This window comes from Zea mays, chromosome 7, assembly GCF_902167145.1.
Source record: "Zea mays cultivar B73 chromosome 7, Zm-B73-REFERENCE-NAM-5.0, whole genome shotgun sequence".
Taxonomy (NCBI): domain Eukaryota; kingdom Viridiplantae; phylum Streptophyta; class Magnoliopsida; order Poales; family Poaceae; genus Zea; species Zea mays.
In genome coordinates this window covers 391,333-417,223 of record NC_050102.1, presented here as the reverse complement: position 1 = coordinate 417,223, position 25,891 = coordinate 391,333, and the positions used below count along the sequence as shown (strand labels likewise).

General features: G+C 45.0%; 2 protein-coding genes across 4 annotated transcripts; one reads left to right on the top strand and one right to left on the bottom strand.

Moving 5' to 3' along the window:
• Window positions 1-594: 594 nt before the first annotated feature.
• Window positions 595-3,756, top strand: LOC103631855 (probable proline transporter 2). 3 transcript variants are annotated; one of them, XM_008653676.3, is made up of 7 exons: window positions 595-1,205; window positions 1,785-1,938; window positions 2,022-2,246; window positions 2,354-2,448; window positions 2,556-2,873; window positions 2,945-3,160; window positions 3,248-3,756. In XM_008653676.3, the coding sequence occupies exons 1-7, from the start codon at window positions 1,200-1,202 to the stop codon at window positions 3,626-3,628; spliced, it is 1,395 nt and encodes a 464-aa protein (XP_008651898.1). In that variant the 5' UTR covers window positions 595-1,199; the 3' UTR covers window positions 3,629-3,756. The 3 variants fall into 3 exon arrangements, with proteins under 3 accessions (XP_008651898.1, XP_008651900.1, XP_008651899.1); XM_008653678.2 differs by having other exon boundaries at window positions 650-1,205; window positions 1,717-1,938; XM_008653677.2 differs by having other exon boundaries at window positions 650-1,205; window positions 1,328-1,938.
• Window positions 3,711-4,358, bottom strand: LOC100284528 (lachrymatory-factor synthase). Its single transcript, NM_001157423.2, has one exon. It carries the CDS (start codon window positions 4,248-4,250, stop codon window positions 3,759-3,761), a length of 492 nt encoding a protein of 163 aa, NP_001150895.2. The 5' UTR covers window positions 4,251-4,358; the 3' UTR covers window positions 3,711-3,758.
• Between the last annotated feature and the right edge of the window lie 21,533 nt (window positions 4,359-25,891).

Genomic DNA, 25,891 nt, shown 5'->3' with positions numbered 1-25,891 from the left:
TTAGGAAACTAAATAAGGCATTGTCGAATGTGTACGCAACGTAGTGATGAACAATTCAAAATATATCCGTTCAAATAGAAAATATGATGTCGTCCGCCGTATACAGTGAAAAACTGAAATTGAAGTTCACCCTGGATACAGCGGTAAAAAGATAAATCTAGTTGACTGTGGCAAATTAGGTCAACTAAAATAATTGAAAAGGTATATTTAGGGGTTTTCTTATAATTATCAATGCATCCATTTATGTGTATGCACCTACATTTTTGTGCATAAGAGCATCTTCAACAAAGTGACATATAAAAATACTCTGTAATTTAAAAATAAGTAAATTTTATAGGATTTAGAGTACCAACAAAATATTACGCTCGAACAGAAAAGTCCAAAATTTAGATTATAGTGCATGTCCACTAAAGTGTAGTATATTTGAGGCATTTGAAAGGGTGTTATATAATTTTTTGATTAAATTTTAGAAAATAAGATATTGTTGAAGTATTTTTTTGTTTGCGTAGAGTTTTATATTTCAAATTTAAAGAAGCACTAGTTTGGTAGTGTTGGAAATGGTCTAATAAGGATAATGTGTGGTTGGGTGTAGGTGCGGGGCCCAAGATGCGGTGAGTTGTTGCGCTTGCGTGCGGTGCGTGGTTGGGGATTTTGGCAAGCAAACAAAACAATGATGCAGCAACGGAATGCGAGAAATCTGCGTCGCTCTCCTCCTCCTCCTCCTCCTCCGTAGGCAAGGCAAGGGGGGCAAGGCTCTAACGGAGATCGGATCGAACTGCCTGTGCAGTCTCCCTCCCTCCCTCCCTCCCTCCCTCCCTCATGTCCATATATACCAAAAAATCTCCGCCGCGCCGCCATTAGCTAGCTCTCGTCGTCTTCGTTCCTCCGCAAATAATTTGTTACTCAAGCCGAAGGAGGACGAGGGCGACGGGATTGGCTAATCAAATCGACCGATCTAGTGGCTGGTGCCCAGGAGAAGGGACGCGGGCAGTGCGGCTCGTCGTGGTCAGCAGCTTGTGGCGACCGGTCGCCAGGGAATCAATCAATTCAATCAGAAAGTTGCAATTTTGATTGAGCTCGATTCGTCATCCACAAGACATTAGGGAATCGAACCACCACAAAGCAAGAAGGCAGTCCAGTGCAGAGAGAGAGAGAGAGAGACCAAGAAGAGAAAGAGAAAGGGAAAGAGAAGCAAAGCAATGGATGTAAGTCTTCCTTCCTGCCCACTTTGCTTGCCTCCTTTTTCTCTCTCTATCAATTCTATTCTATCTCACCACTTGCTACCTTCTTTTCTTTCTTTTTTATTCTATCTCGCCACGCACTACAGCCCTCTGCTAGCTCTGCATACAAACACCATGTGGTGGTATGTATTAGAGATGGTGCTGATTGCCTGCCCATGCCCAGGATTGCGTGAGCCATCGTCACTCTGCTCTGCCTGATCCTGTTGTGCTAAACATGCCAGTCAGCACACGTATTCAGATTTCTTTTTCCTGTCTTGTGCTGTGTTGCTGCATTACTCCTATCAGGCATCTTGTATGTATCACGAGGAAGAAAGACACGTATGCAGCAGCAGGCATTCAATTGCAATAGATAGATTTTCTTCTAATTGATTGATACATGCAACCCTCCATCAGTATTCAATGGACATGTTGCCACCACTTTTAAATAAATAAATAAATGAAAAATGATGCGAGCTACTTTTGGTGTTGGGGGAAGCCACCGCATCACCGTGCTGTGCTGCGGCGGCCTCGTCCTCCTCCTCCTCCCTCCTGCCCTTTTTATAGGCCGCCTCCGCTTCGTCGTCTTGGCAAGACCTGCCCCCGCGCCTGCAATCCTACGACAACAGGGCGCCGCTCCTCCTGCCCGTCAAGATCATGGACGCCGCCGCCGACGACAAGCCGGAAATCTCCGACGATACGGCCCACCAGATTAGCGTTGGTACGTTCCTCTTTCCTCTTGATATGCGCACTCCTGGCTTATTCCTTCTTTCCATCTTCTGCTACATAAACATAAATTTTCAGATCCTTGGTATCAAGTTGGCTTCGTCCTCACAACCGGGGTCAACAGCGCATACGTTCTAGGATACTCTGGATCAATCATGGTCCCTCTAGGCTGGATCGGCGGCACATGCGGCCTCCTCCTAGCTGCCGCCATATCCATGTACGCTAATGCTCTTCTTGCACGGCTTCATGAAGTCGGTGGCAAACGCCATATCAGATACAGAGACCTTGCTGGACACATATATGGTCAGTCAGTAATAAGCTCTGCACTTGCACTCCCTACCTATATTATATAGAATAGTCTCACTAGTTTCTTCTTCTTCTTCTTTTTATTTGATTTCATTTTACTTCAGGACCGAAAATTTACGGGCTTACATGGGCTCTGCAGTACATTAACCTTTTCATGATCAACACTGGCTTTATCATCTTAGCTGGACAAGCTCTCAAGGTAGGGAGGGGTACCGTACCGTATGAAGACGACTCATACCATTTATTTTCATTCCTCTCTCTCTCTCTTTGCCATATAATATCATATACTGTTATTTCCACTTGCAGGCCACGTATGGACTGTTCAGTGATGATGGAGTTCTGAAACTCCCTTACTGCATTGCGATATCAGGATTCGTCTGTGCTCTTTTCGCCATTGGAATCCCTTATTTATCTGCCCTCAGGATTTGGTTGGGGTTCTCCACGCTTTTCAGCCTCATGTATATTGTGATAGCAGTTGTGCTGTCGTCGAGAGATGGGATAACCGCACCTGCAAGGGATTACAGCATCCCCAAATCATCGCAGTCAACTCGAGTCTTCACTACGATAGGTTCCATAGCAGACCTTGTGTTTGCTTACAACACCGGCATGCTGCCAGAAATTCAGGTGAGCATTTTCTTTTTCTGGATAACATTTTCTGTTATTGTTGCCTTACTATTTGTGATATATTATTACAGGCAACCATCAGGCCTCCTGTGGTGAAGAACATGGAGAAAGCTCTATGGTTCCAGTTCACCATTGGCTCCTTGCCTCTCTATGCTGTAGTTTTTGTGGGTTACTGGGCTTATGGGTCCTCAACATCAGGCTACCTCCTCAACAGTGTCACAGGCCCAGTCTGGGTGAAAGCGGTTGCAAATCTGTCGGCATTTTTTCAGACAGTCATAGCGCTGCACGTAAGACAAGACAGACGCCACCATCTTTGTTTACTTCTTCTTTCAAACATGAAAAAAAATTCATATATTATCCATCCTAACTCGCAGATCTTTGCTAGCCCCATGTATGAATTCCTGGACACAAAATATGGAAGTGGGCGTGGTGGCCCTTTTGAGATCCACAACGTGGCGTTCAGAGTAGCAGTCAGAGGAGGCTACCTGACGGTGAACACGCTGGTGGCCGCGGTGCTCCCATTCCTCGGCGACTTCATGAGCCTGACGGGCGCCCTCAGCACCTTCCCGCTGACGTTTGTGCTCGCAAATCACATGTACCTGATGGTGAAGGGGCCTAAGCTGGGTGCCATCCAGAAATCATGGCACTGGCTCAATGTTCTTGGGTTCACTGCGCTGGCTGTTGCAGCGGCGGTCTCCGCAATAAGGCTCATCATGCGTGATTCCAGCACCTACCACTTCTTCGCTGATCTTTGAGATCGATCGTTTTCTTTTCTTTTTGTTGGAATGCTGAGCCAGAGCTAGTATTTTTTCATTTTCAGAGAATTATTATCCATGTATGTAAGGATGACGCATATATATATTGAATAGATGATTTAATATCAGGTCAGAGCAGACAAGGAGGTATGGTGTCGATGCACGACTTGTAGAGGATGCGGAGGTAGTCGAGCAGGGCATCCTGGTTGGCGTCGTCCACCGGCTCCATCTCGAAGCTCCACACCACCAGCGTTGCGCCTCCGCCGTAGTCCAGGAGGCTGATGGTGTTGCGGGAGCCGGCGAGGCCGACGTTGCCGTCCTCCATGAGGTAGGTGTAGGAGCGGGCGGTGTGGTCCATGGCCACCAGCCTCTCCCTCACCCACGACGACCCCTGCTGCTGCTGGGGGAACATGAGGCCGCCGCGCACGAGGCGCACGTAGCCCGGCACGTCCTCGTCACCGGCCACCGCGGTGCACGACTCCACCATGGGCATCCACTCGCGCAGCCGAGACGTGGAGGACACCAGCTCCCACACGCGGGCCACGGGCGCGCTCACCACGCCGCTCGCTGCGCCGCGCCACGCCTTGGACGCCGCTTCATCTGACTGTCCGTGCCCATCCATGGCCAAGAACCGTCAGCTCCGGGGCCAGCGGATATAGCAAGGGGGTCGCTGGAAAGTCAAGCTACATGGCTGCAAAACCAAAGCTCACCTAAAAATAAGGACAAACATAAGAACCAGATTTTAAAATCCACCTGCCTACCAATATTTTATATAGGTGATAATCACCTTAAAAAAAGATGTGGACGACACACACGCTAGATGTGGAAACTTCCGAGCGTCCACTATCCGGGCGAGGGCTTAGGCTCCCCCGCGGTAAAGTCTCCGCGCATAGTTCCCCGTTCCCCGGCGACTTCCATCCTTGGTGCGGAGGCGGCGGCGCGGCGTGGAGAGCCAAATCGACGAGATTGCTGCCACCGACGCCGTCCTTCGACGTCGAATCACCATCGCCAAAAGGCTGCGACGTCCCACGGCGAAAAAGGGGTGTGCCGAGAAACGCAAAGCGCAACTCATGACCCCCGTCGTCATAGTCGTCTGTTGGGAGCCTTCCTCTTCGAAGGTCCTAAAAAACATGACTAACCATTTATTTCTAGTATAATCAATTGATTATTACAGGGAGCTTCGATTCATGACGGAAGTCTTTACCTCTGTAAAAGGTCTTCAAGACGAACATATAGCCCGAATGAATGCCGAAGCTATAGCCGAAGAATAACAGCTTCGACTTAAAATAATGACGAAGACCAAACATGATGCTGAGCTGAAGAGGAAAAGACTAGCTAGTCCCTAATGATTTATATTACAGTTATGAACAAATGTTAAAGTCATAAATGTATTTTTACCCAGGCTGTGTCTCATGTCTATAAATAGGTGAACAGTAACACCGTACTGTTCAAGCTGGATCGTAATCGCTCTCGCATCATTACCTTCAAACAAGCCGAAGGTATTAATGTAATATAAATTTTGTTAATTTTCATATGTACATCATAAAATACATATGTGAATGAACTGATGGATTATATGTACTTGTATTATTATGGATGGTGAAGGCATGTCCTTCATGACCTTCGTCTGAAGATCATTATACCCAAGAGGATATAATGCTCCCAAGGATGAAGGTCCTTGACTTTTAACAATTGTGTTGCCTTGTTTTTGATTCACAACATTTGAGAACAAGTGACCAACATTGGCGCCCACCTCCGGTGAACTCGAACGACCACCTTCGACAAGCATTCACCTTCATCATGCCACCGAATAAAGCAATAGCGCCAGGGGCTGCCCTTCAGCCACTGGACACCAACCAAGAGACTCTCTCTGAGAGAAGCCCGAAGCCAGAAAAGGAAGGCTACCAGCCCAACACCGCAGGAGGAGCTAGACCAAGAAATCAGAGACTTGGAAGCCATACACCAACAAGTGCAGAGAAAGAGAGAGAAGATGCTTTGGCTAGCTTCAGAGAGAGCTTCGTCAAGAAAGTCCAATCATTGATGAAGAAATGTGTTATATCACGCAAGATGACCAAGGACGAAGGCCTCAACAGAGAGAGCTTCGTCAAGAAAGTCCAATCATTGATGATGAATGTGAAAGAGAATTAGGCTTACACCTATTTCCTAATTGATTTTGGTGATTGAATTGCCCAACACAAATAATTAGACTAACTAGTTTGCTCTAGTCTATAAGTTCTACAGGTGCCAAAGGTTCACAATAAGCCAATAAAAAGACCAAGAAAAGGGTTCAAACAAAGAGAGCAAGGGACAACCGAAGTGTGCCCTGGTCTGGCGCATCGGACTGTCTAGTGTGCCACCAGACAGTGTCCGGTGTACCACCGGACAGTGTCCGGTGCACCAGGGGACTTCAAGCTGAACTCCTCATCTTCGGGAATTCTCAGAGGCGCTCCACTATAATTCATCGGACTGTCCGGTGCCCCAAGAAAGAGCGACTCTGAACTCGTCAGCTTCGGGAATCCGCTCCGCTAAAATTCACCGGACTGTCCGGTGTGACAGCGGAGCAACAGCTACTTCGCGCGCAACGGTCGACTACAACGCATTAAATGCGCGTCTGCGCGTGCAGAGGAGCAGAGCACGCGCGGGTGGCACACCGGACAGCCTACAGGGCCTGTCCGGTGCACCACCGGACAGCCAGGCGGGCCCACAAGACAGAGCTCCAATGGTCGAACCCCAACGGTCTGCTGACGTGGCTGGCGCACCAGACAGTGTCCGGTGGCGCACCGGACTGTCCCGTGCGCCATGCGACTGCAGCCTTCCAACGACCACTTTGTGGTGGTTGGGGCTATAAATACCCCAACCACCCCACATTCATTGGGATCCAAGTTTCTACACTTCTACACCTTACAAGAGCTATAGCATTCAATACAAGACACACCAAAGAGATCAAATCCTCTCCCAACTCCATACAAAGCCTTAGTGATTAGAGAGAGTGATTTGTCATGTTCATTTGAGCTCTTGCGCTTGGATTGCTTCTTTTCTTCCTTCATTCTTGTGATCAAACTCAATTGTAACCAAGGCAAGAGACACCAATTGTGTGGTGGTCCTTGCGGGAACTTCGTATTCCGTTTGATTGAGAAGAGAAGCTCACTCGGTCTAGGTGACCGTTTGAGAGAGGGAAAGGGTTGAAAGAGACCCGGTCTTTGTGACCACCTCAACGGGGAGTAGGTTTGAGAGAACTGAACCTCGGTAAAACAAATCCTCACACTCTTTATTCGCTTGCGATTTGTTTTACGCTCTCTCTCGGACTCGTTCTTACTTCTAACGCTAACCCGGCTTGTAGTTGTGATTAAGTTTGTAAATTTCAGATTCGCCCTATTCACCCCCCTCTAGGTGACTTTCAATTGGTATCAAAGCTCGGTGCTTCATTAGAGCCTAACCGCTTGAAGCGATGTCGGGAGATCACGCCAAGAAGGAGATGGTGACCGGCGAGAAGCCCGCTACAAGCCATGGGAAGGCTCCATCGGGAGAGTCCTACAACAAAGGGAAGGGGAAGGAAAAGGAATCCCCTTCACACAAGTCGCGTCGGAGCGGCGACAAGAAGAAGAAGATGAGGAAGGTGGTCTACTACGAGACCGACTCCTCGTCGCCATCCACCTCCGGCTCCGACACGCCATCCGTAACTTCTAAGCGCCATGAGCGCAAGAAGTTTAGTAAGATCCCCCTACGCTACCCTCGCATTTCTAAACATACACCTTTACTTTCCGTCCCATTAGGCAAACCACCAACATTTGATGGTGAAGATTATGCTAGGTGGAGTGATTTGATGCGATTTCACCTAACCTCACTCCACAAAAGTATATGGGATGTTGTTGAGTTTGGTGTACAGGTACCATCCGCAGGGGATGAAGATTATGATGAGGACGAATTGGCCCAAATTCAACACTTCAACTCCCAAGCCACAACTATACTCCTCGCCTCTCTAAGTCGAGAGGAGTATAATAAGGTGCAAGGGTTGAAAAATGCTAAGGAGATTTGGGACACGCTAAAGACCGCGCACGAAGGAGACGAGGTGACCAAGATCACCAAGCGGGAGACGATCGAGGGGGAGCTCGGTCGCTTCCGACTTCGCCAAGGGGAGGAGCCACAAGACATGTACAACCGGCTCAAAACCTTGGTGAACCAAGTGCGCAACCTCGGGAGTAAAAAATGGGATGACCACGAAATGGTTAAGGTTATTCTAAGATCACTTGTTTTACTTAACCCTACTCAAGTTCAATTAATTCGTGGCAATCCTATATATACACTAATGACTCCCGAGGAAGTAATCGGGAATTTTGTGAGCTTTGAATTGATGATCAAAGGCTCAAAGAAGATCAACGAGCTTGATGGTCCCTCCACGTCCGAAGCACAACCGGTCGCATTCAAAGCGACGGAGGAGAAGAAGGAGGAGTCTACATCAAGTAGACAACCAATCTGTAATACTCAAAATTGTATAAAAGCATTATATGGTGATTTCCTTATGTTATGTGCCTTATTTGCATCATAAAAGAAAAAGAGCACACAGATAATTGAGAGTGATTAATTAAAACCAATGAATACCAAAATAAAAGAAAATGCATCATGTGGAGTTTATATGTTTGTGCATCAAATGAAATAATAACAATAATAATAATAAGGATAATAAGTTAATAAAGACTAGAAGTTAAATTATACCCTAGATTGAAATTAGGGTTTTGAAAATGGAAGAAGAGAAATGATATAAAAATATAGATAATAAATTAGATTCTTAAAGATTGGTATATTTAATCTCATAAATATAATTTGTAATGATGAGCCCCAAAAGTTTGAATTAAATTTGAATTCAAATGGAATTTGAAAAGAGAGAAAAGAAAAGTAGAAAATAAAAGAAAAAGATAAAGAGACCTTACCTGGGCCGCAGACCAGCTTTCGGCCCACTTCTGAATCCCTTACGCACAGCCCACTACCTATCCGCAGCGCCGACATGTGGACCAGTCTAGTCATTGGCACCGCATTTCCCCTCCCTCTCGACTCACTGCGCGGTGGGGCCTCGTGACCAGACACAACCTCCGCGCCGCGCGCTCATCTGTTTCACTGTCACGTGGGCCGGCTTGTCAGCTGCTTCGTCGCTGTTACAACGACCCCGCGAAGACCGCGACGAGGTTTACACGCACGCTCCGCCTCGTCGAGCTATAAGCTCGGGAGTCTCTCTCCCTCTCTAGACCGCAACGCACCGGTGACCCCATTCCCTAATAAACGCTCTTGCCGCCGAAACCCTAGTAGCACAGCGCTCGGTAGAAGTAGGCCCCGCACGACCGATGGAGGAATCGCGCCTGCGCCACCATTTGGTCTCGGCGTGTAGCTTCGTGGTGTTCGGTTGGTCATCGCGGATGTACGGGTGGTCACCGGAGGGGCAGGTGGGCACCACGACTCCGACAATTGCTCGTCGGAGTGTCTTCAACACCACCGAGCCGCCCCAACGCGAGAACAACCCGTCTGCGCGCCCGATTCCAGGTATTATTCACCTACATCGTGTTCCCCATGGTCTTATGTCAGTGTAGCGCAAGTGAATTGCTGGATGGCGGCGGGATTAGTGCGGGCACTACTCCGGCGATGGCCGTCGTGATTTGGTGGGCGGCGCCGCCAGAGCCGGTCGGGTGACGCCAGGATTGGTTGGGTTCGTCGATCGCGTAATCTACGACCTAGATTAGTCGCTGCGTACCGGTTGGGCAACGGGGCGATCACGCCCGTCGATCGGCGGATGAACGCCAGAGATTAGATCTTAGGTTTTTAAATCGGGAGCGTTGCACTCGGATCGGACGACTGTTATGGCATACCGCTTCGTCGCGCTAGGATCTAATCCAGACCGTAGGATCTGGATCGTCCGGCCCACAATAGAAAATACCCCTTCGGTCGGGCACTTTAGCATAAGAGACCCTAGGTTCCCTTGAAATAGAACCCGCCGTCCAGTGGAACTGTGCCCTGAGTCTTATGAACTTTTACCCCGAGCCCCTGACGTTTCCAGAAATAGGCGCCCAGTCCAGAGCCTGTTGTAAATTGAATAAATTAATTAGAAAATAGATTTTAATATGAAAATAAATGCTAGGAATTGTATAATCCATAGAAAATTCATATTAACTCCAAATTGAACCATTCCAGTTCCTGTGATTCTATTTTAATGTCTAGTTTATTACTGTGTATTTTATTTATATGTTTGGTGCAATGTTAATTTTTGCTATACTATGTATGTATTGTGTTGATGCGAGTAGACGAGCAAGCCACTGTGGATTTTGAGGTTCAGCAAGTAGAAGTAGCTGAGCAGGAGCTCATTGAAGGCAAGTTGTGCCCTTGATCACTTCTTTTTACCCAATCATGTTCTAATTATTCATAATGATCTGCATAGGTTAATTTTGATGGGACCCAATAGGTTACCCTAGTTTGATTATCTTTATACCTTGTTTACCACTGAACTTTTTGGGTAGTACTTGCTAGTGCTTTATGTGGTTTTGGGTATGAAGATACATTATTCATGATCACACTTTTATTATCTGTTTATTATTACTGTTCATGATAAGATCATTATGTTAATTGGAACATGGAGAACCACCCGGGAAAACAGTGCTACCACAAGGGTTTATGGACGCCCTTGGCTGATTAATTAGGAAAGCTAGTGGATGACTACCTTACCCGAAAGGGGCAAGGGCAGTAGGGGAGTGGTCAGTGTAAGGAGGCCCTTGGGATGATTTTGCTGCGATGGCGGTCATGCGAGGGATTCCTGCATTGGAGCTTCCTATAAACTGTAGCGGGTTTTCTAAAGCTAGTGGAACTTTGTAAAGGCCTCGTAGTGTTACCCTGCCTCGCCTCCTCGGTAGAGGTGTATGGGATTGGCCGTCTCTTGGCAGATGGTTAACATGACTTGTGGGTAAAGATGCGCAACCTCTGCAGAGTGTAAAATTGGTATACTAGCCGTGCTCACGGTCATGAGCAGCTCGATTAAAGATGCGCAACCTCTGCAGAGTGTAAAACTGGTATACTAGCCGTGCTCACGGTCATGAGCGGCTCGAACCCTCACATGATTAATTATGGAACTTAAATTTAATTTGACATTTGCATCGCATTTGGGATTATTTTATTATTACTTTATTATTATTAAGGTTTGGTATTTACTTACACTTAGTAATTGCTAATAAAATTTTGACCAACTTATAAAAGCAATGCTCAGCTTCAGCCTTTATTTCATTGATCAGCCTTACACTTCATGAACTCCCACCTTTGGTGAGTTCATGCCACATTATTCCCCACGACTTGTTGAGCTATGAACGTATGTGAGCTCACTCTTGCTGTCTCACACCCCCCACAGGTCAAGAACAGGTATCACTGGAGGTGGCGCATGGTGGATGTGCGCTGTGTTCGTGAGAGGTCTAGGTCGTCGTCTCCCAGCTGACTTTCTCGCGCCAAGGATGTATTTTTAGATCCTGTTATATTTATCTTTTATTTTGTAAGTCTTCCGCTATGTAATAAGTACTCTGATGTTATTGACATTTATCTCTATACACTCTGTTATTATATATGTTGTCTTCTTGGCGCATGTATGAGATGCACCTGGCTTTGTCCCTTAAAGCCGGGTGTGACACAATCGACGCCTCAAAGCTCGACAATGAGGAGATGGCGCTCATCATCAAGAGCTTCCGCCAAATCCTCAAACAAAGGAGGGGGAAAGATTACAAGCCCCGCTCAAAGAAAGTTTGCTACAAATGTGGTAAGCCCGGTCATTTTATTGCAAAATGTCCATTATCTAGTGATAGTGACAGGGGCGACGCCAAGAAGGGGAGAAGAAAGGAGAAGAAGAGATACTACAAGAAGAAGGGCGGCGATGCCCATGTTTGCCGGGAGTGGGACTCCGACGAGAGCTCTACCGACTCCTCCTCCGACGAGGACGCCGCCAACATCGCCGTCACCAAGGGACTCCTCTTCCCCAACGTCGGCCACAAGTGCCTCATGGCAAAGGATGGAAAAAGGAAGAAGGTAAAATCAGGATCCTCCACCAAATATGAAACCTCTAGTGATGAGGATAATGCTAGTAATGAGGAGGATAACTTGCGCATTCTTTTTGCCAACCTAAACATGCAACAAAAGGAAACATTAAATGAATTAATTAGTGCTATTCATGAGAAGGATGATCTCTTGGACACCCAAGGGGACTTCCTTATTAAAGAAAATAAGAAGCATGTTAAGGTTAAAAATGCTTACGCTCTAGAAGTAGAAAAATGTGAAAAACTATCTAGTGAGCTAGGCACTTGCCATGAGACTATTGACAACCTTAGAAATGAGAATGCTAGTTTAATTGCTAAGGTTGATTCAAATGCTTGTGATGTTTCAATTCCCAATCTTAGAGATGATAATGTTGATTTGCTTGCTAAGATTGAAGAATTGAATATCTCTCTTGCTAGCCTTAGAGATGAAATCAAAAATTGCTTGCTAAGGCTAAAGAATTAGATATTTGTAATGCTTCCATTTCCGACCTTAGAAGTAAAAATGATATATTGCATGCTAAGGTTGTAGAATTAAAATCTTGCAAACCCTCTACATCTACCGTTGAACATACTTTCATTTGTACTAGATGTAGAGACATTAATGTTGATGCTATTCATGACCATCTATCTTTAATTAAGAAACAAAATGATCACATAGCTCAACTTAATGCTAAAATCAATGAGCATGACTTAGAAAATGAAAAATTTAAATTTGCTAGAAGCATGCTCTATAGCGGGAGACGCCCTGGCATCAAGGATGGCATTGGCTTCCAAAAGGGGGACAATGTCAAACTTAATGCCCCTCCTAAAAGATTATCTAATTTTGTTAAGGGCAAGGCTCCCATGCCTCAGGATAATGAGGGTTACATTTTGTACCCTGCCGGTTATCCCGAGAGCAAAATTAGGAGAATTCATTCTAGGAAGTCTCACTCTGGCCCTAATCATGCTTTTATGTATAAGGGTGAGACATCTAGCTCTAGGCAACCAACCCGTGCTAAATTGCCTAAGAAGAAAACTCCTAGTGCATCAAATGATCATGACATTTCATTTAAAACTTTTGATGCATCTTATGTTTTGACTAACAAATCCGGCAAAGTAGTTGCCAAGTTTGTTGGGGGCAAACACAAGGGATCAAAAACTTGTGTTTGGGTACCCAAAGTTCTTGTATCTAATGCCAAAGGACCCAAAACAGTTTGGGTACCTAAAACAAAGAACTAAACTTGTTTTGTAGGCTTATGCATCTGGGGGCTCAAGTTGGATAATCGACAGCGGGTGCACAAACCATATGACAGGGGAGAAGAAGATGTTCTCCTCCTATGAGAAAACCAAGATCCCCAACGAGCTATCACATTCGGGGATGGAAACCAAGGTTTGGTCAAAGGTTTGGGTAAAATTGCTATTTCACCTGACCATTCCATTTCCAATGTTTTTTTGTAGATTCTTTAGACTACAACTTGCTTTCAGTTTCTCAATTATGCAAAATGGGCTACAACTGTCTTTTCACAGATGTAGGTGTTACTATCTTTAGGAGTGACGATTCAATAACATTTAAGGGAGTGTTAGAGGGTCAGCTATACTTAGTATATTTTGATAGAGCTGAACTCGACACTTGCTTAATTGCTAAGACTAACATGGGCTGGCTCTGGCATCGCCGACTAGCACATGTTGGAATGAAGAATCTTCACAAACTTCTAAAGGGAGAACACATTTTGGGACTAACAAATGTTCACTTTGAGAAATATAGGGTTTGTAGCGCATGTCAGGCAGGGAAGCAAGTTGGTGCTCATCATCCACATAAAAACATTATGACGACTGACAGGCCGCTGGAGCTCCTACACATGGATCTATTCGGCCCGATAGCTTACATAAGCATCAGCGGGAGTAAGTATTGTCTAGTTATTGTGGATGATTATTCTCGCTTCACTTGGGTATTCTTTTTGCAGGAAAAATCTCATACCTAAGAGACCTTAAAGGGATTCTTGAGACGGGCTCAAAACGAGTTCGGCTTAAGGATCAAGAAAATTAGAAGCGACAACGGGACGGAGTTCAAGAACTCACAAATCGAAGGCTTCCTTGAGGAGGAGGGCATCAAGCATGAGTTCTCTTCTCCCTACACCCCACAACAAAATGGTGTAGTGGAGAGGAAGAATAGAACTCTATTGGACATGGCAAGAACCATGCTTGATGAGTACAAGACTTCGGATCAGTTTTGGGCCGAGGCGGTCAACACCGCCTGCTACGCCATCAACCGTTGTATCTACACCGAATCCTCAAGAGACATCATACGAACTCCTAACCGGTAAAAAGCCAAATATTTCATATTTTAGAGTCTTAGGTAGCAAATGCTTTATTCTTGTTAAAAGAGGTAGAAAATCTAAATTTGCTCCTAAGACTGTAGAAGGCTTTTTACTAGGATATGATTCAAGCACAAGGGCATATAGAGTCTTTAACAAGTCCTCTGGACAAGTTGAAGTTTCTTGTGACGTTGTGTTTGATGAGACTAACGGCTCTCAAGTAGAGCAAGTTGATCTTGATGAGATAGGTGATGAAGAGGCTCCATGCATCGCACTAAGGAACATGTCCATTGGGGATGTGTGTCCTAAGGAATCCGAAGAGCCTCCAAATGCACAAGATCAACCATCCTCCTCCACGCAAGCATCTCCACCAACTCAAAATGAGGATGAGGCTCAAGTTGATGAAGGAGAAGATCAAGAAGATGAGCCAGATGACGGCAATGATCAAGGGGGAGATGCAAATGATCAAGACAAGGAGGATGAAGAACCAAGACCGCCACACCCAAGAGTCCACCAAGCAATCCAACGAGATCACCCCGTCGACACCATCCTCGGCGACATTCACAAGGAGGTAACCACTAGATCTCGTGTTGCACATTTTTGTGAGCATTACTCTTTTGTTTCCTCTATTGAGCCACACAGGGTAGAGGAAGCACTACAAGATTCAGATTGGGCGGTGGCGATGCAAGAGGAGCTCAACAACTTCACTAGGAACGAGGTATGGCATTTGGTTCCACGTCCTAATCAAAATGTTGTAGGAACCAAGTGGGTATTCCACAACAAGCAAGACGAACATGGTGTGGTGATAAGGAACAAAGCCCGACTTGTGGCCAAGGGATACTCCCAAGTCGAAGGTTTGGATTTCGGTGAAACCTATGCACCCGTAGCTAGGCTTGAGTCAATTCATATATTATTGGCCTATGCTACTTACCATGGCTTCAAGTTTTATCAAATGGACGTGAAGAGTGCCTTCCTCAATGGACCAATCAAGGAAGAGGTCTATGTTGAGCAACCGCCCGGCTTTGAAGATAGTGAGTATCCTAACCATGTGTATAAACTCTCTAAGGTGCTTTATGGGCTCAAGCAAGCCCCAAGAGCATGGTATGAATGCCTAAGAGATTTTCTTATCACTAATGGCTTCAAAGTCGGAAAAGTCGATCCTACTCTATTCACTAAAACTCTTGACAATGATTTGTTTGTATGCCAAATTTTTGTTGATGATATTATATTTGGGTCTACTAACGAATCTACTTGTGAAGAATTTAGTAGGATCATGACATAGAAATTCGAGATGTCGATGATGGGGGAGTTAAAGTACTTCTTGGGATTTCAAGTAAAGCAACTCCAAGAGGGCACCTTCATTAGCCAAACGAAGTATATTCAAGACATTCTCAACAAGTTTGGAATGAAGGATGCCAAGCCCATCAAGACACCCATGGGAACCAATGGGCATCTCGACCTCGACACAGGAGGTAAATCCGTCGATCAAAAGGTATACCGGTCAATGATAGGCTCTTTACTCTATTTATGTGTGTTGGGGGCCTTCGGCTTCCGAAGGTCCTCAAAAACATGATTTGACAATGTTTTCCAAGTGAAATATGTGAGCAGGTATCTTTGGAATCGGATCATGAGTATACAAGATCACAGTCAGGACGAAGCCTGAACGAGACGAAGGATGATTATGACGAAGGTCTAGGTGATCACGAAGCTGTGTGCAGAAAAGCTTCGGCATGACAGCAGAAAAGGGGAACCGACTTAAAGATGAAAAGGCAAATTAGACCTCGAAGAATTACTATAGAGTTATTAGCAAATGTAAAGGGCATGAATGTAATTGTACATGGGCTGCGTCCCTTGCCTATAAATAGATGAACAGTACTCTCGTACTGTTCACGCTGACTGGGCATTCGCTTTTTGCATCACGCCTGTACTCTTACTTTCCGTCAAACCGAAGGTACATCTATAATTTGTTATTGTAAATATGGTAATGCAAATAAAAATAAGTTGATGATAATGTTTATATTATTTTTCGTATTTCGTATATAAATTCTTCCTCATCGTTTATTGTGCTTACGAAGGTTTTTTCCTTCACAATCCTTCATCCAGAATTCATTATATCCGAAGGGAGATAATGTCTAAAAGGACGAAGGATTTTAATATTTAACACTTTTCATGTTGCCTTGTTCTTAACTCTTAGCATTTGAGAATAAGTCCCCAACATTGGCGCCCACCTCCGGTGAACTCACTTCCACTTTTTGAGTTTCGAACATATTCGGCAAGAATAGACCTTCGTCATGCCGCCAAAGAAAGCTTCAGCAACAGGGGCTGCAGCTCTACAACCGCTGGACCCCAACCAGGAGACCCTCTCTCTTCGGGAAGCCCGAAGCCAGAAGAGGAAGGCCACCAGTCCAACGCCTCAAGAGGACGAATTGGATCAAGAGATCAGAGATATGGATATGCTTCATCAACAGGTGCAAAGGAAGAAGGAAAAGATGGCTAGGCTAGCTGACCTGCAAAGGCAGATAGACGAAGCCTCTGAAGAAGTTCGCCATCTTACTCAAGATGAGCAGAACCGAAGGCCCCAGCACAGAGAGCTTCATCAGGAGGGCTTCTTCAACGAAGATGACTGGTATGAGAATTTCCATCATGGAAATTTTGCTTTTGATGATGCTTCCCCTCTGTCAGCAGAATTGCAGGCTACACCTTGGCCTCCGTCCTACAAGCCACCTCAACTACCCATGTACGACAGCCACTCAGATCCGAAGCAGTTTCTGATGAGCTACGAAGCAACAATATCTTCCTATGGTGGCAATACTGCAGTCATGGCGAAATCTTTCATCATGGCCGTCAAGAATGTTGCACAAACCTGGTACTCCTCTCTTCGGCCAGGAACAATCACATCATGGCAGAAGCTGAAGGATATGCTGATCACCAGTTTTCAAGGGTTTCAAACGAAGCCGGTCACTGCTCAAGCCTTATTCCAGTGCACCCAAGACCACGAAGAATATCTTCAGGCGTATGTCCGAAGATTCTTACGCCTGAGGGCACAAGCGCCAACAGTGCCCAATGAAATTGTCATTGAGGCCATGATTAAGGGGCTTCGGCCGGGACCTTCAGCCCAATACTTTGCTAGGAAACCCCCTCAGACTCTGGAGAAATTGCTTCAGAAAATGGATGAATACATCCGCGCTGACAATGACTTTTGACAGAGAAGGGAGGAAGCTTACAGGTTTTCCAAAATAGCCAGGGGCTTCGGAGGGAGGTTTCATCCTAGACATGTCAGATCGATTCATTCCACCCAGAATGATGACAGGGGAAGCCAGCAGCAAAGGCCGCAATATTCCTCCCAAGCTTCCCAGGCTTCGGGGCAGCAGCAGAATTATCCTCGGCCTCCAGCTCCAAGGGGCAGAGGTGCCAGGGGCTTCGGAGGAAGATTCGGGGATCAGCCAAGGAAAATTTATTGCTTATTTTGTGGTGAGGACAAGGGCCACACCACCAGGATGTGCCATGTCACCATCTAGAAACTGTAAGACCTAAAATTAGTAGAAAAATATATATCATAAAATAAAAAAATAAGAATATTTAGGATAGTATTTCTAGAATTGTTTTTTTGAGACCTTTGGAATTTAGCAGGACATTTCCTGTTCGTAATCAATTAAAGATATTAAAATAGCCATATAAGCATGTGGACATCTCATACTTATGAATTTGTGGTGAGGCATTTCATGAAGAACATAAACTTGACCTCCAATTTTAAATAAAAACATAAAGGAGGAAAGAAATGTTTATGAAGCCATCTATTCCTTCCCTAAATAAATGATAAGGAAAATAATAAATAATAGCATTAGAAACTATAGAGGTTGTATTCACAATTGAATGGTATTCAATACTTGAAAACCTGAAATATAAAACAAGAAGTGAAAATTCAGTTTGAATCTCTAAATTTGGAATATGAAAAGAAAACAGAAAATAAATAAGAAAAAGAAAAGAGGATTTACCTACGCCTGGGCCATTTCTTTCCCTGGCGGCCCATGCTCTTCCTCTCTGCGGCCCATTTGGCTCCCAACCCCGCCAGCCCACCTCATGCACTGGTAGCCACTACTCTCTCTGCCGCTGGGACCCACTATCCAGCCTTTGTGCTCTCTGGCGTGCCACTGGCAGCTGGGGCCACCCTACCAGCGCTCTCTCCCTGCCGTCGTCGTAGCGGATCTGGCGGCCATCCTATCGCCGGATCGCAACAACCCCGCCAAATTCCTAACGAACTCCGCGGATTTCCAGCTGCGCCCAGCCTCATTATCCACTCACGCGAGCCACTTCCTTGCGGGGCCCCTCTGGTCAGCAAGATCTTCCCCGCCGAGTCGGACGCGCACCACAACAGTCTCGCCGGGTCCTCGGGGAATAAATAGGAGCCCCCCTGCTCTCTCCTTCCCTCAATTACTCTCTCGCGCGGCCGCCTACTCTTCGTAACCCATAAGCATCAGGCGGAACTAGGGGTGGGGGAGAGAGAAAATTGTTGCTGCCGCGGGGTGATCTACGGAGCTGTGTCCGGGGCGCAAGTTGTGGTCGGCGTGATCGCTTGCCCTGGTCGAGATTCGGAGGTCGCCGCTGGGTCGCTGCTCGCCGTGGAGGAGGAATTGGGGGCCGCCACTGGTGGGGAAGTCGCCGCACTTCGTCGTCCAGGACCCCGCCGCCGCTTCCACACTTGCTCCGCCGCGCCCGCTGCTTGGTGAGTTTTTCCCCATCTATGCAATTGCCTTGCCTCCCTCGTTCGTTAGTGCTCGTAACCAGTGGGAATCCGGCCCAAGGAACGACCTGGGCATGTCGCCGGCGTGTAGCGCCGCCGTGCGGTTCGTGCGTGCTGTGGTTAGCCATTCTGGGATAAATATCGGGTGCCTGTGCTCAACTTGTAGATTCAGGGTAGTGAGGGCATCGTGTTGCACCTATTAGCTCGAGGTATGGAGCTTTGGTTCACCAGATGGGAGAACCCCGGCGGGTTTCCGGCGGGGGAAGCCGAGCGGCGCCACCGGATGGACAGCCGGAGATGGGGGATGCACATCGTCCGTCGATCTAACAATGGGCGGTCGTGATTAGAAGCCAACGTATCCCTTCGGGTGCAAGAAATGCACCGTCCGATTTAGATCTGAGGCATAGGAATCCTTTCAGGTCTTTTGAATCCAGAACGTCGATTTCGAATCCAAGGGTCAGACAGTGGTCTCTGGTGCGGGTTAATCCTGACCGCTTGTTCGCTATCCAAGGACCAGTGCGCATGAATACCGCTTCGTGTTATGATTGATCTAATCGCGTCCATAGGATTTAGATCTGGCGTCCCAGAATTCGCCATACCCCTTCGCGGGCGTAGATTTGCACATTGGCCCCTCGGTTATCAAGTAACCAACCCGCAGTCCAGGGCAGGGAACTCTGAGTCTGTAGACTTTTTGTGTTAACGCCCCTGTACTTTACGATAATATTGCGCTAAGTCGAGAGAACACATAAATTAGATAAATGATTATGGAGATGGATTTTTTTATGTAAAAATAATCATTAGAACTTGTTTAATCCCTAGAAAATCCATATTTTGTCCAAATTGATCCATTTTAGTTCCTATAATTTTGTAATATTATTTTTTATCAATTAGTACCACTGTTTTCACATGAAAGTTACATTAAAATTTATATCCTATTTAATCTTGTACAAACAAACACATATAATCTTTATAAATTCATAACTTCTTCGTTTTAACTCCGATTTTGATCCGTTCAAGTTGCGTTAGCCTCGTATAAATATTTACTATGCAATAACAACACTTATTATACCATGTCTCATTATTTTATAATTATATCTATATTTAACTGATGTTGGTTAGTATGGGTAAACTGCTTATAAACTACTGGAATATGATCTATGGTTAATTTATAGCTTAGACTAAAGTTGAGATAATTATTTATAGAATAACCTCTTATGTGATTTATATTAACCAAATTATAATATAGTTTAATATTTCAATCACATAGATCTTTTATAGATCATAACTCCTTACCCGTAACTCCGATCTTAGTAGTTCTCGATCCCGCGATCTCGTAGCTTTGCGTAGATCATTATTATTCAGTTTGTACTTATGTTTGGTGTGATGTTAATTTTGTCTATACCATGTATGTTTGTATTGCTACGACTAGCACTGCGGTCACGAGGATTTGAAGAATCAGCCTGGTAATTGGAATCTCAAGTGCCAGGCAAGTTGTGCCCTTGATCACTTTTGTTTACCCAATAATGTTCTTTAATATCATTATTCAATGCATAGGTTTAATTTTGATGGGACCCAATAGGTCACCCTTGATTGATTATCCTTTTTACCTTGTTTATCCATGAATCACCTGGGTAGTTATGCTATTGCTCCATATGGTTTTGGGATTAATATTTTATTATATCCATGTTCCAATTATTTTGTTATATTATTTATGCTCATGATAAGATCATTATGTTAATTGGAACATGGAGCGATCACCCGGGAAAACAGTGCTACCACAAGGGTTTAATGGGACGCCCTTGGCTGATTAACTAGGAAAGCTAGTAGAGGTCTTCCTTACCCGAAAAGGGCAAGGGCAGTAGGGGAGTGGTCAGTGTAGGGAGGTCCTTGGGTTGATTTTGCTGCGATGGCGGTCAGGCGAGGGATTCCTGCACTGGAGCTTCCTATAAACTGTAGCGGGATTTCTGAAGCTAGTGGAACTTTGTAAAGGCCTCGTAGTGTTACCCTGCCTCGCTTCCTTGGTAGAGGTGTATGGGATTCATGACCCCTTGGCAGATGGGTAACACAGCTTGTGGGTAAAGATGCGCAACCTCTGCAGAGTGTAAAACTAGTATACTAGCCGTGCTCACGGTCATGAGCGGCTCGGACCCTCACATGATTAATTTATGGAACCTAAATTCAATTTGTCATTTGCATTTGCATGGGATTTGTTATTAATTTTGTTCTATTATTTATTATGGTTTGGTATTTACTTACATCTAGTAATTGCTAATAAAAGTTTAACCAACATTAAAAGCAATGCTCAGCTTTAACCATTTTCTTTAATAAGCCTTACACTTCATGAGCTCCCACCTTTGGTGAGTTCGTGCCACATTATTCCCCACAACTTGTTGAGCGATGAACATGTGTGAGCTCACCCTTGCTGTCTCACACCCCCACAGGAGAAGAACAGGTGGTTCAAGAGGAGCCGCATATCGAGGAGTTCGATTCGATCTAGGTGGCGTCTCCCAGTTGACTTTCTGGCGCCAAGGATAGATTTTAGATCCTGCTATATTCATCTTTTATTTTTGTAAGTCTTCCGCTATGTGTTAAGTACTCTGATTATTGTGACATTTATCTTTATACACTCTGTGATTATATATGTTGTCTTCTTTAGCGCATGTATGAGATGCACCCGGCTTTGTCCCTTAAAGCCCGGGGTGTTACAAAAACAAAAAGAAATAGCAGAAGCTGTAGCCCAACAGACCCAACCGAAGCAAGTCATGCATACTGCTTCGTACCACTCGCCTTATATCCCAGAGTATGTGGGTAACCACCCTGCGACTTCTGTTGCTTCGGCAAGTCAATCTCAGATATCTTGGCAACGGCTTCCACCTCCACCACCAATGCAACGAGGCCAGCAGCCAGAAGGGAGTCAGCATAATCAACACCAACGAGACTTCAGAGAAGAGTCCGAAGCTCGCATAGTCAATAGTACTGTGCCAGAATCGAAGCACATTTATTGACAAATATCCTACCTCGGCAACAGTTTTTGCATTCAAGTACCATTTTCTTTTTAATAAGGAACAATTATTGAAAGTCTAAGTGTTTTTTGTCGTTTTCAATTTCTTGTAATAGCTTCTACTTTGCTATAGTACAAATATACCTTCTCCACAGAATAGCGAAGTCCAAAAAGTTGCCGAAGCATAAGAACTTATGGTTACTGGGTGAATCTTCGAAATAACAAAAATTCGTTCCTAAGGGAGCACAGCGTAAGTTTTCTGCTCAAAAGTCGTTCCAAAGGGAATGCAGAGCTTACAGCGAAAAATAAACGCTGATTCCGCTGAAAGTAAAAGGCGAAGAAGCTCCTAAGGGAGGCTTACAGCGAAAAATAAACGCTGATTCCGCTGAAAGTAAAAGGCGAAGAAGCTCCTAAGGGAGGCTTACAACGAAAAATAAACGCTGATTCCGCTGAAGTAAAAGGCGAAGAAGCTCCTAAGGGAGGCTTGTAGTGAAAAAACGCCGATCTTCGGCAAATATCATTTTGCATAACATCACATCATTACATCATTTGCATAGCATAACATCATATTGCATCAACGACGCAAGAAGGGGGTCTCAGTATTGATATTCGAAGATTGTTTCGAAGAAATAGTGCCAGGGTACAAAAATAGCTATTGAAGAACTATACCTTCGTCAAACTCTGAAATGAAAAGATCTATTGGTTATTGATTTTACGAGGATTGATTACTGATTTTATGAGAACACGGATATTATTTACGAAGCATGAAAAGAAGGGAAGGTGTTTTTTCGCCGAAGGCTCAAAAACGGTATGTATGCGAAGTTTCATGCATCGTAAAGAATAGAACCATAAATAGTTTATATATTACATTCAAAGTTACAAAATATTACACATGTTCCTCAACAAACATTACATTCTAGATGTTTTTACAACAATATCTAATCTTCCTTTAGAACTACTTCTGCAGCTTCGTTTAGTAGCTGATCAACAACTTTATCCATGATGGCTTCGGCCATTTTTCTAATTTCGTCGTCCCCCTTCACGTGTGGGTCCGCCGATGGCTCGACAGGCTCTGAGGGAGGAGAAAGTATGGCTATGTTACAAAGCGTAAACAAGTTCGAAATCAAAAAATTACAAGAGAGAGCCAAAAATCACTAGTCAATACCTATTTGCCCTTCGAGATCCGCACTTTTCTCAGCGGCCTCTGCTACTTTTCTAGCGTCATGAATGCCTTTCTCGCTTTTTCGTATAATTTCTTGGGCCATTTCCTGGCCACCATTGTCCCAGATGTCGGTGAAAAAATTTCCACCGATCAGGCTCGCTTCGGCTGAGGGGTCTCTTATATCTTTAGGGGATAAGGCGGCTTCGGATTGTGCCAAATATTTCACATGGTCACAGCCTTTCCTCTCCAAAATAGTAGCAATCCCTCTGGCACCCGAAAAGGCACATATGTCTCCACGACTATTCAAAATTTCTTCAAAAGCTTCAGCTTCGTGGCTGATCCATCCAATTGGGCCTTCGGGGTCACCCCTTATGAAGTTCTCCTCACTTGAAAATGCGCCAACGCTGGCGAAGCTGGTTCTTATTTTCTTAACACATTCTATGAATTTTTCATAGCACCTTTTCTTGGATGCACGAAGCTCTTCAACACTTTTTTCCAAATGATTTGCCCATTGTTCACTAATTTCTCGTTTTGTTTCTTCAAGTGTGCGTTCCTCTTTAGCTCTGGCTAGTGCTTCCGAAGATCTTCAATTTCACGCTTCTGAGCCTCAGCTTGAGCTTTGAAAGTAGCTTCATCTTATTTTATTCTATTCACCAATGAATGTAATATTTTATCTTTTTCGAGACCTTCGTTCCTTAGTTCAATTACTTCGGAACGAAGGTTGCTTAGGGCCATAGCACACCCTTCATCTTCAGCATCTTTTTGAGCTCTGAGGGCATTGCTAAGTATAAGGCCCTGCAAAAAAAATGTGTGTGTGTCAATAAGTTTAAGCAAATGAAAAATTTTGGTTTTAAGAAATAATACAAAGACCTCATTTTTGCACCTTTAAGCTATTGTACGCCAAGCTGTCGGCCAGCTCGTCTTTTGATAGCACCGAGAGCCCGTCTTCTAATGTTGGGAATCCGAAGCTCTTGCTCATCTTCCGACAGACAGAAATCTCCTTGCTGTCAGGGAGACAATACAAGAAGTCTTCTTCTTCGCTGCCGTTGAATATCAACGCCCCCTTTGGATATTTCAATTTTTGGGCATAAAACTGGGTCTCTTGCTTTTCTTTTTCAGTCAACTTTTTCCCCGAAGCATGTCGTAAAATATAATCGAAAGTTTCAGAAAATGCTTCGGGGCGGCAGTGCCAGTTTCTTCAGCAAAAAATTGTTCTGCTGTTTCTGTTTCTTCGGCTTCCAAGGATTTCACCTTGGCGGGCTCTAAAGGCCCAACTTCAGTCTCAGCTTGATGCTTTGAAGCTTCGTCATCAAAAGTTTCAATTTGCACTTCGGAAGTTTCAACAATTTTCTTCGGAGTAGTACTTGAAGACTTTATTGTCTCCAAAACATCCAGTACATTAACCATCCTTTTTCTTTTGGGGGTCATTGCTGGACCCTTTTGGCTTTTTGGTGCTTCAACTTTTGCTGAAGGACTTAAAATTTCATATGTCTTTGTTTCTGTAGCCTTCGGTTCTTCTATTTTCTCTATTTCTGGCATTATGACTGACTCTTCAACACTCGGAAGGGAAGTCGACTCCTTGGCTTCGGTGGCCGAAGAGGTTTCACCGACAAATTCAGGCACTGTGGCCGGTTCAATATAGCGTGGCCGGTGCGTAAGAACCTTTATCTTTTTCCTCTCCGGCGTTAGCTCACTGGGAGCGGCTGAAGCAACTTCCTTCACTGAAGCAGCATTTTTCCTTTTCTGACCCCGTGTTGGGTAACGATAGTCAGGGTACACGAACCCAATGGCATCAAATACTCGGTTGAGTCTTTTCTTCTTCCGGCCTCCAAAGGCTGCGGACAATGCAGTATCTTCTGCCTTCGAGTATGGCCCAAGCAGCTCATCGCTTATAGCCTCAATACTTTTCAGCCAGTCATCATCTGGCTCGACGAATTTATCTCCATATTTGAAGGTGAAATTTAACCTAACTAGCCCACCTTCGTTAGGTTCGCTGACGGTTTCCTTCGGCATTTCCCACTTTTCTGCAAGTGGCCATACTCTAAAGGCAATGTGTTCTTGGATCAAATCCCTTGTCCCGATGAAAGAACAAACCACGCCGAAGGCCCTCTGGCATTCTTCAACTGTTTCGTCAATTTCCACCTTCAGCTTTCGAAGGCCGAGGCGCCGCCAAATAGGGCGCATAATGATATCGTTAATTTCTTCTCGCGTCTTCAAATCGTTCTTCACATAGAACCATTCCTTCATCCAGTCCCCAGGCCATCTCCTCCGAAAAGTTGGCACGGGACAGCTCGACCCAGAGCGGGCGCCGAAGCTGTAGCAGCCAAAATTGTTATGGTATTGCTCTTTACCCCAAGGTTTTGTCTCATATAATAACTCATGCATGCTACAGAAACTTTTGGCATTTGGCTCCAAACCTTGACTTTTCACAGCCCATACGAAGATGCCCATCCTTATGATTGCTTCAGGAGTAATTTGATGGAGGCAGATTTCAAATATCTTCAAAACTTCCACGACAAAACTGCTCAAGGGAAACCGAAGTCCAGCCTTTAAGAAGCTTTGGAATATCACGACTTCATTCTCCTCGGGAGCCGGACAAGTTTTCTCTCCTTCGTTAGCCCTCACAATAGACAAGTCCCGAAAATATCTACCCCTCATATTGACAAGATGGCTTTGTTTAATGCTTGATTTCCCAAAAACCGCATGGCTTGGTCGCCAAGGTCGATCTTCGGAATCTTCATCACCACTTTCCACATCATAGCTGTCACTATCACCAGTGTCTTCGGAGAGACCCTCTAAAATCTCCTTAGTAATCTTCTCTGTGTTAGTCTTTGCTATTGATTCAAGGAAGCCGAGATTCATCTCTTCGGAAAGGCTTAGCTTCGACTCAGCGACAGCTTTCTTGTCTTCAGACATCTTCGAAAATGCCAAGAAAGTGCTCTCAAAGACAAAGCTTAAAAATTTTAAAAAGCTAGGCAAGCGTTGGTGTGCAAAGAGCTAAAAATTAGGAAGGC

What these genes read in the sequence shown, in the direction of transcription:
- LOC103631855 (XM_008653676.3), top strand. An exon ending in GGCCCACCAGATTAGCGTTG is followed by an intron (nt 1,939 to 2,021) that starts GTACGTTCCTCT and finishes ATAAATTTTCAG; the next exon opens with ATCCTTGGTATCAAGTTGGC. An exon ending in GCATGCTGCCAGAAATTCAG is followed by an intron (nt 2,874 to 2,944) that starts GTGAGCATTTTC and finishes ATATTATTACAG; the next exon opens with GCAACCATCAGGCCTCCTGT.
- LOC100284528 (NM_001157423.2), bottom strand. Translation starts at nt 4,250, where the DNA reads ATGGATGGGCACGGACAGTCAGATGAAGCGGCGTCCAAGGCGTGGCGC.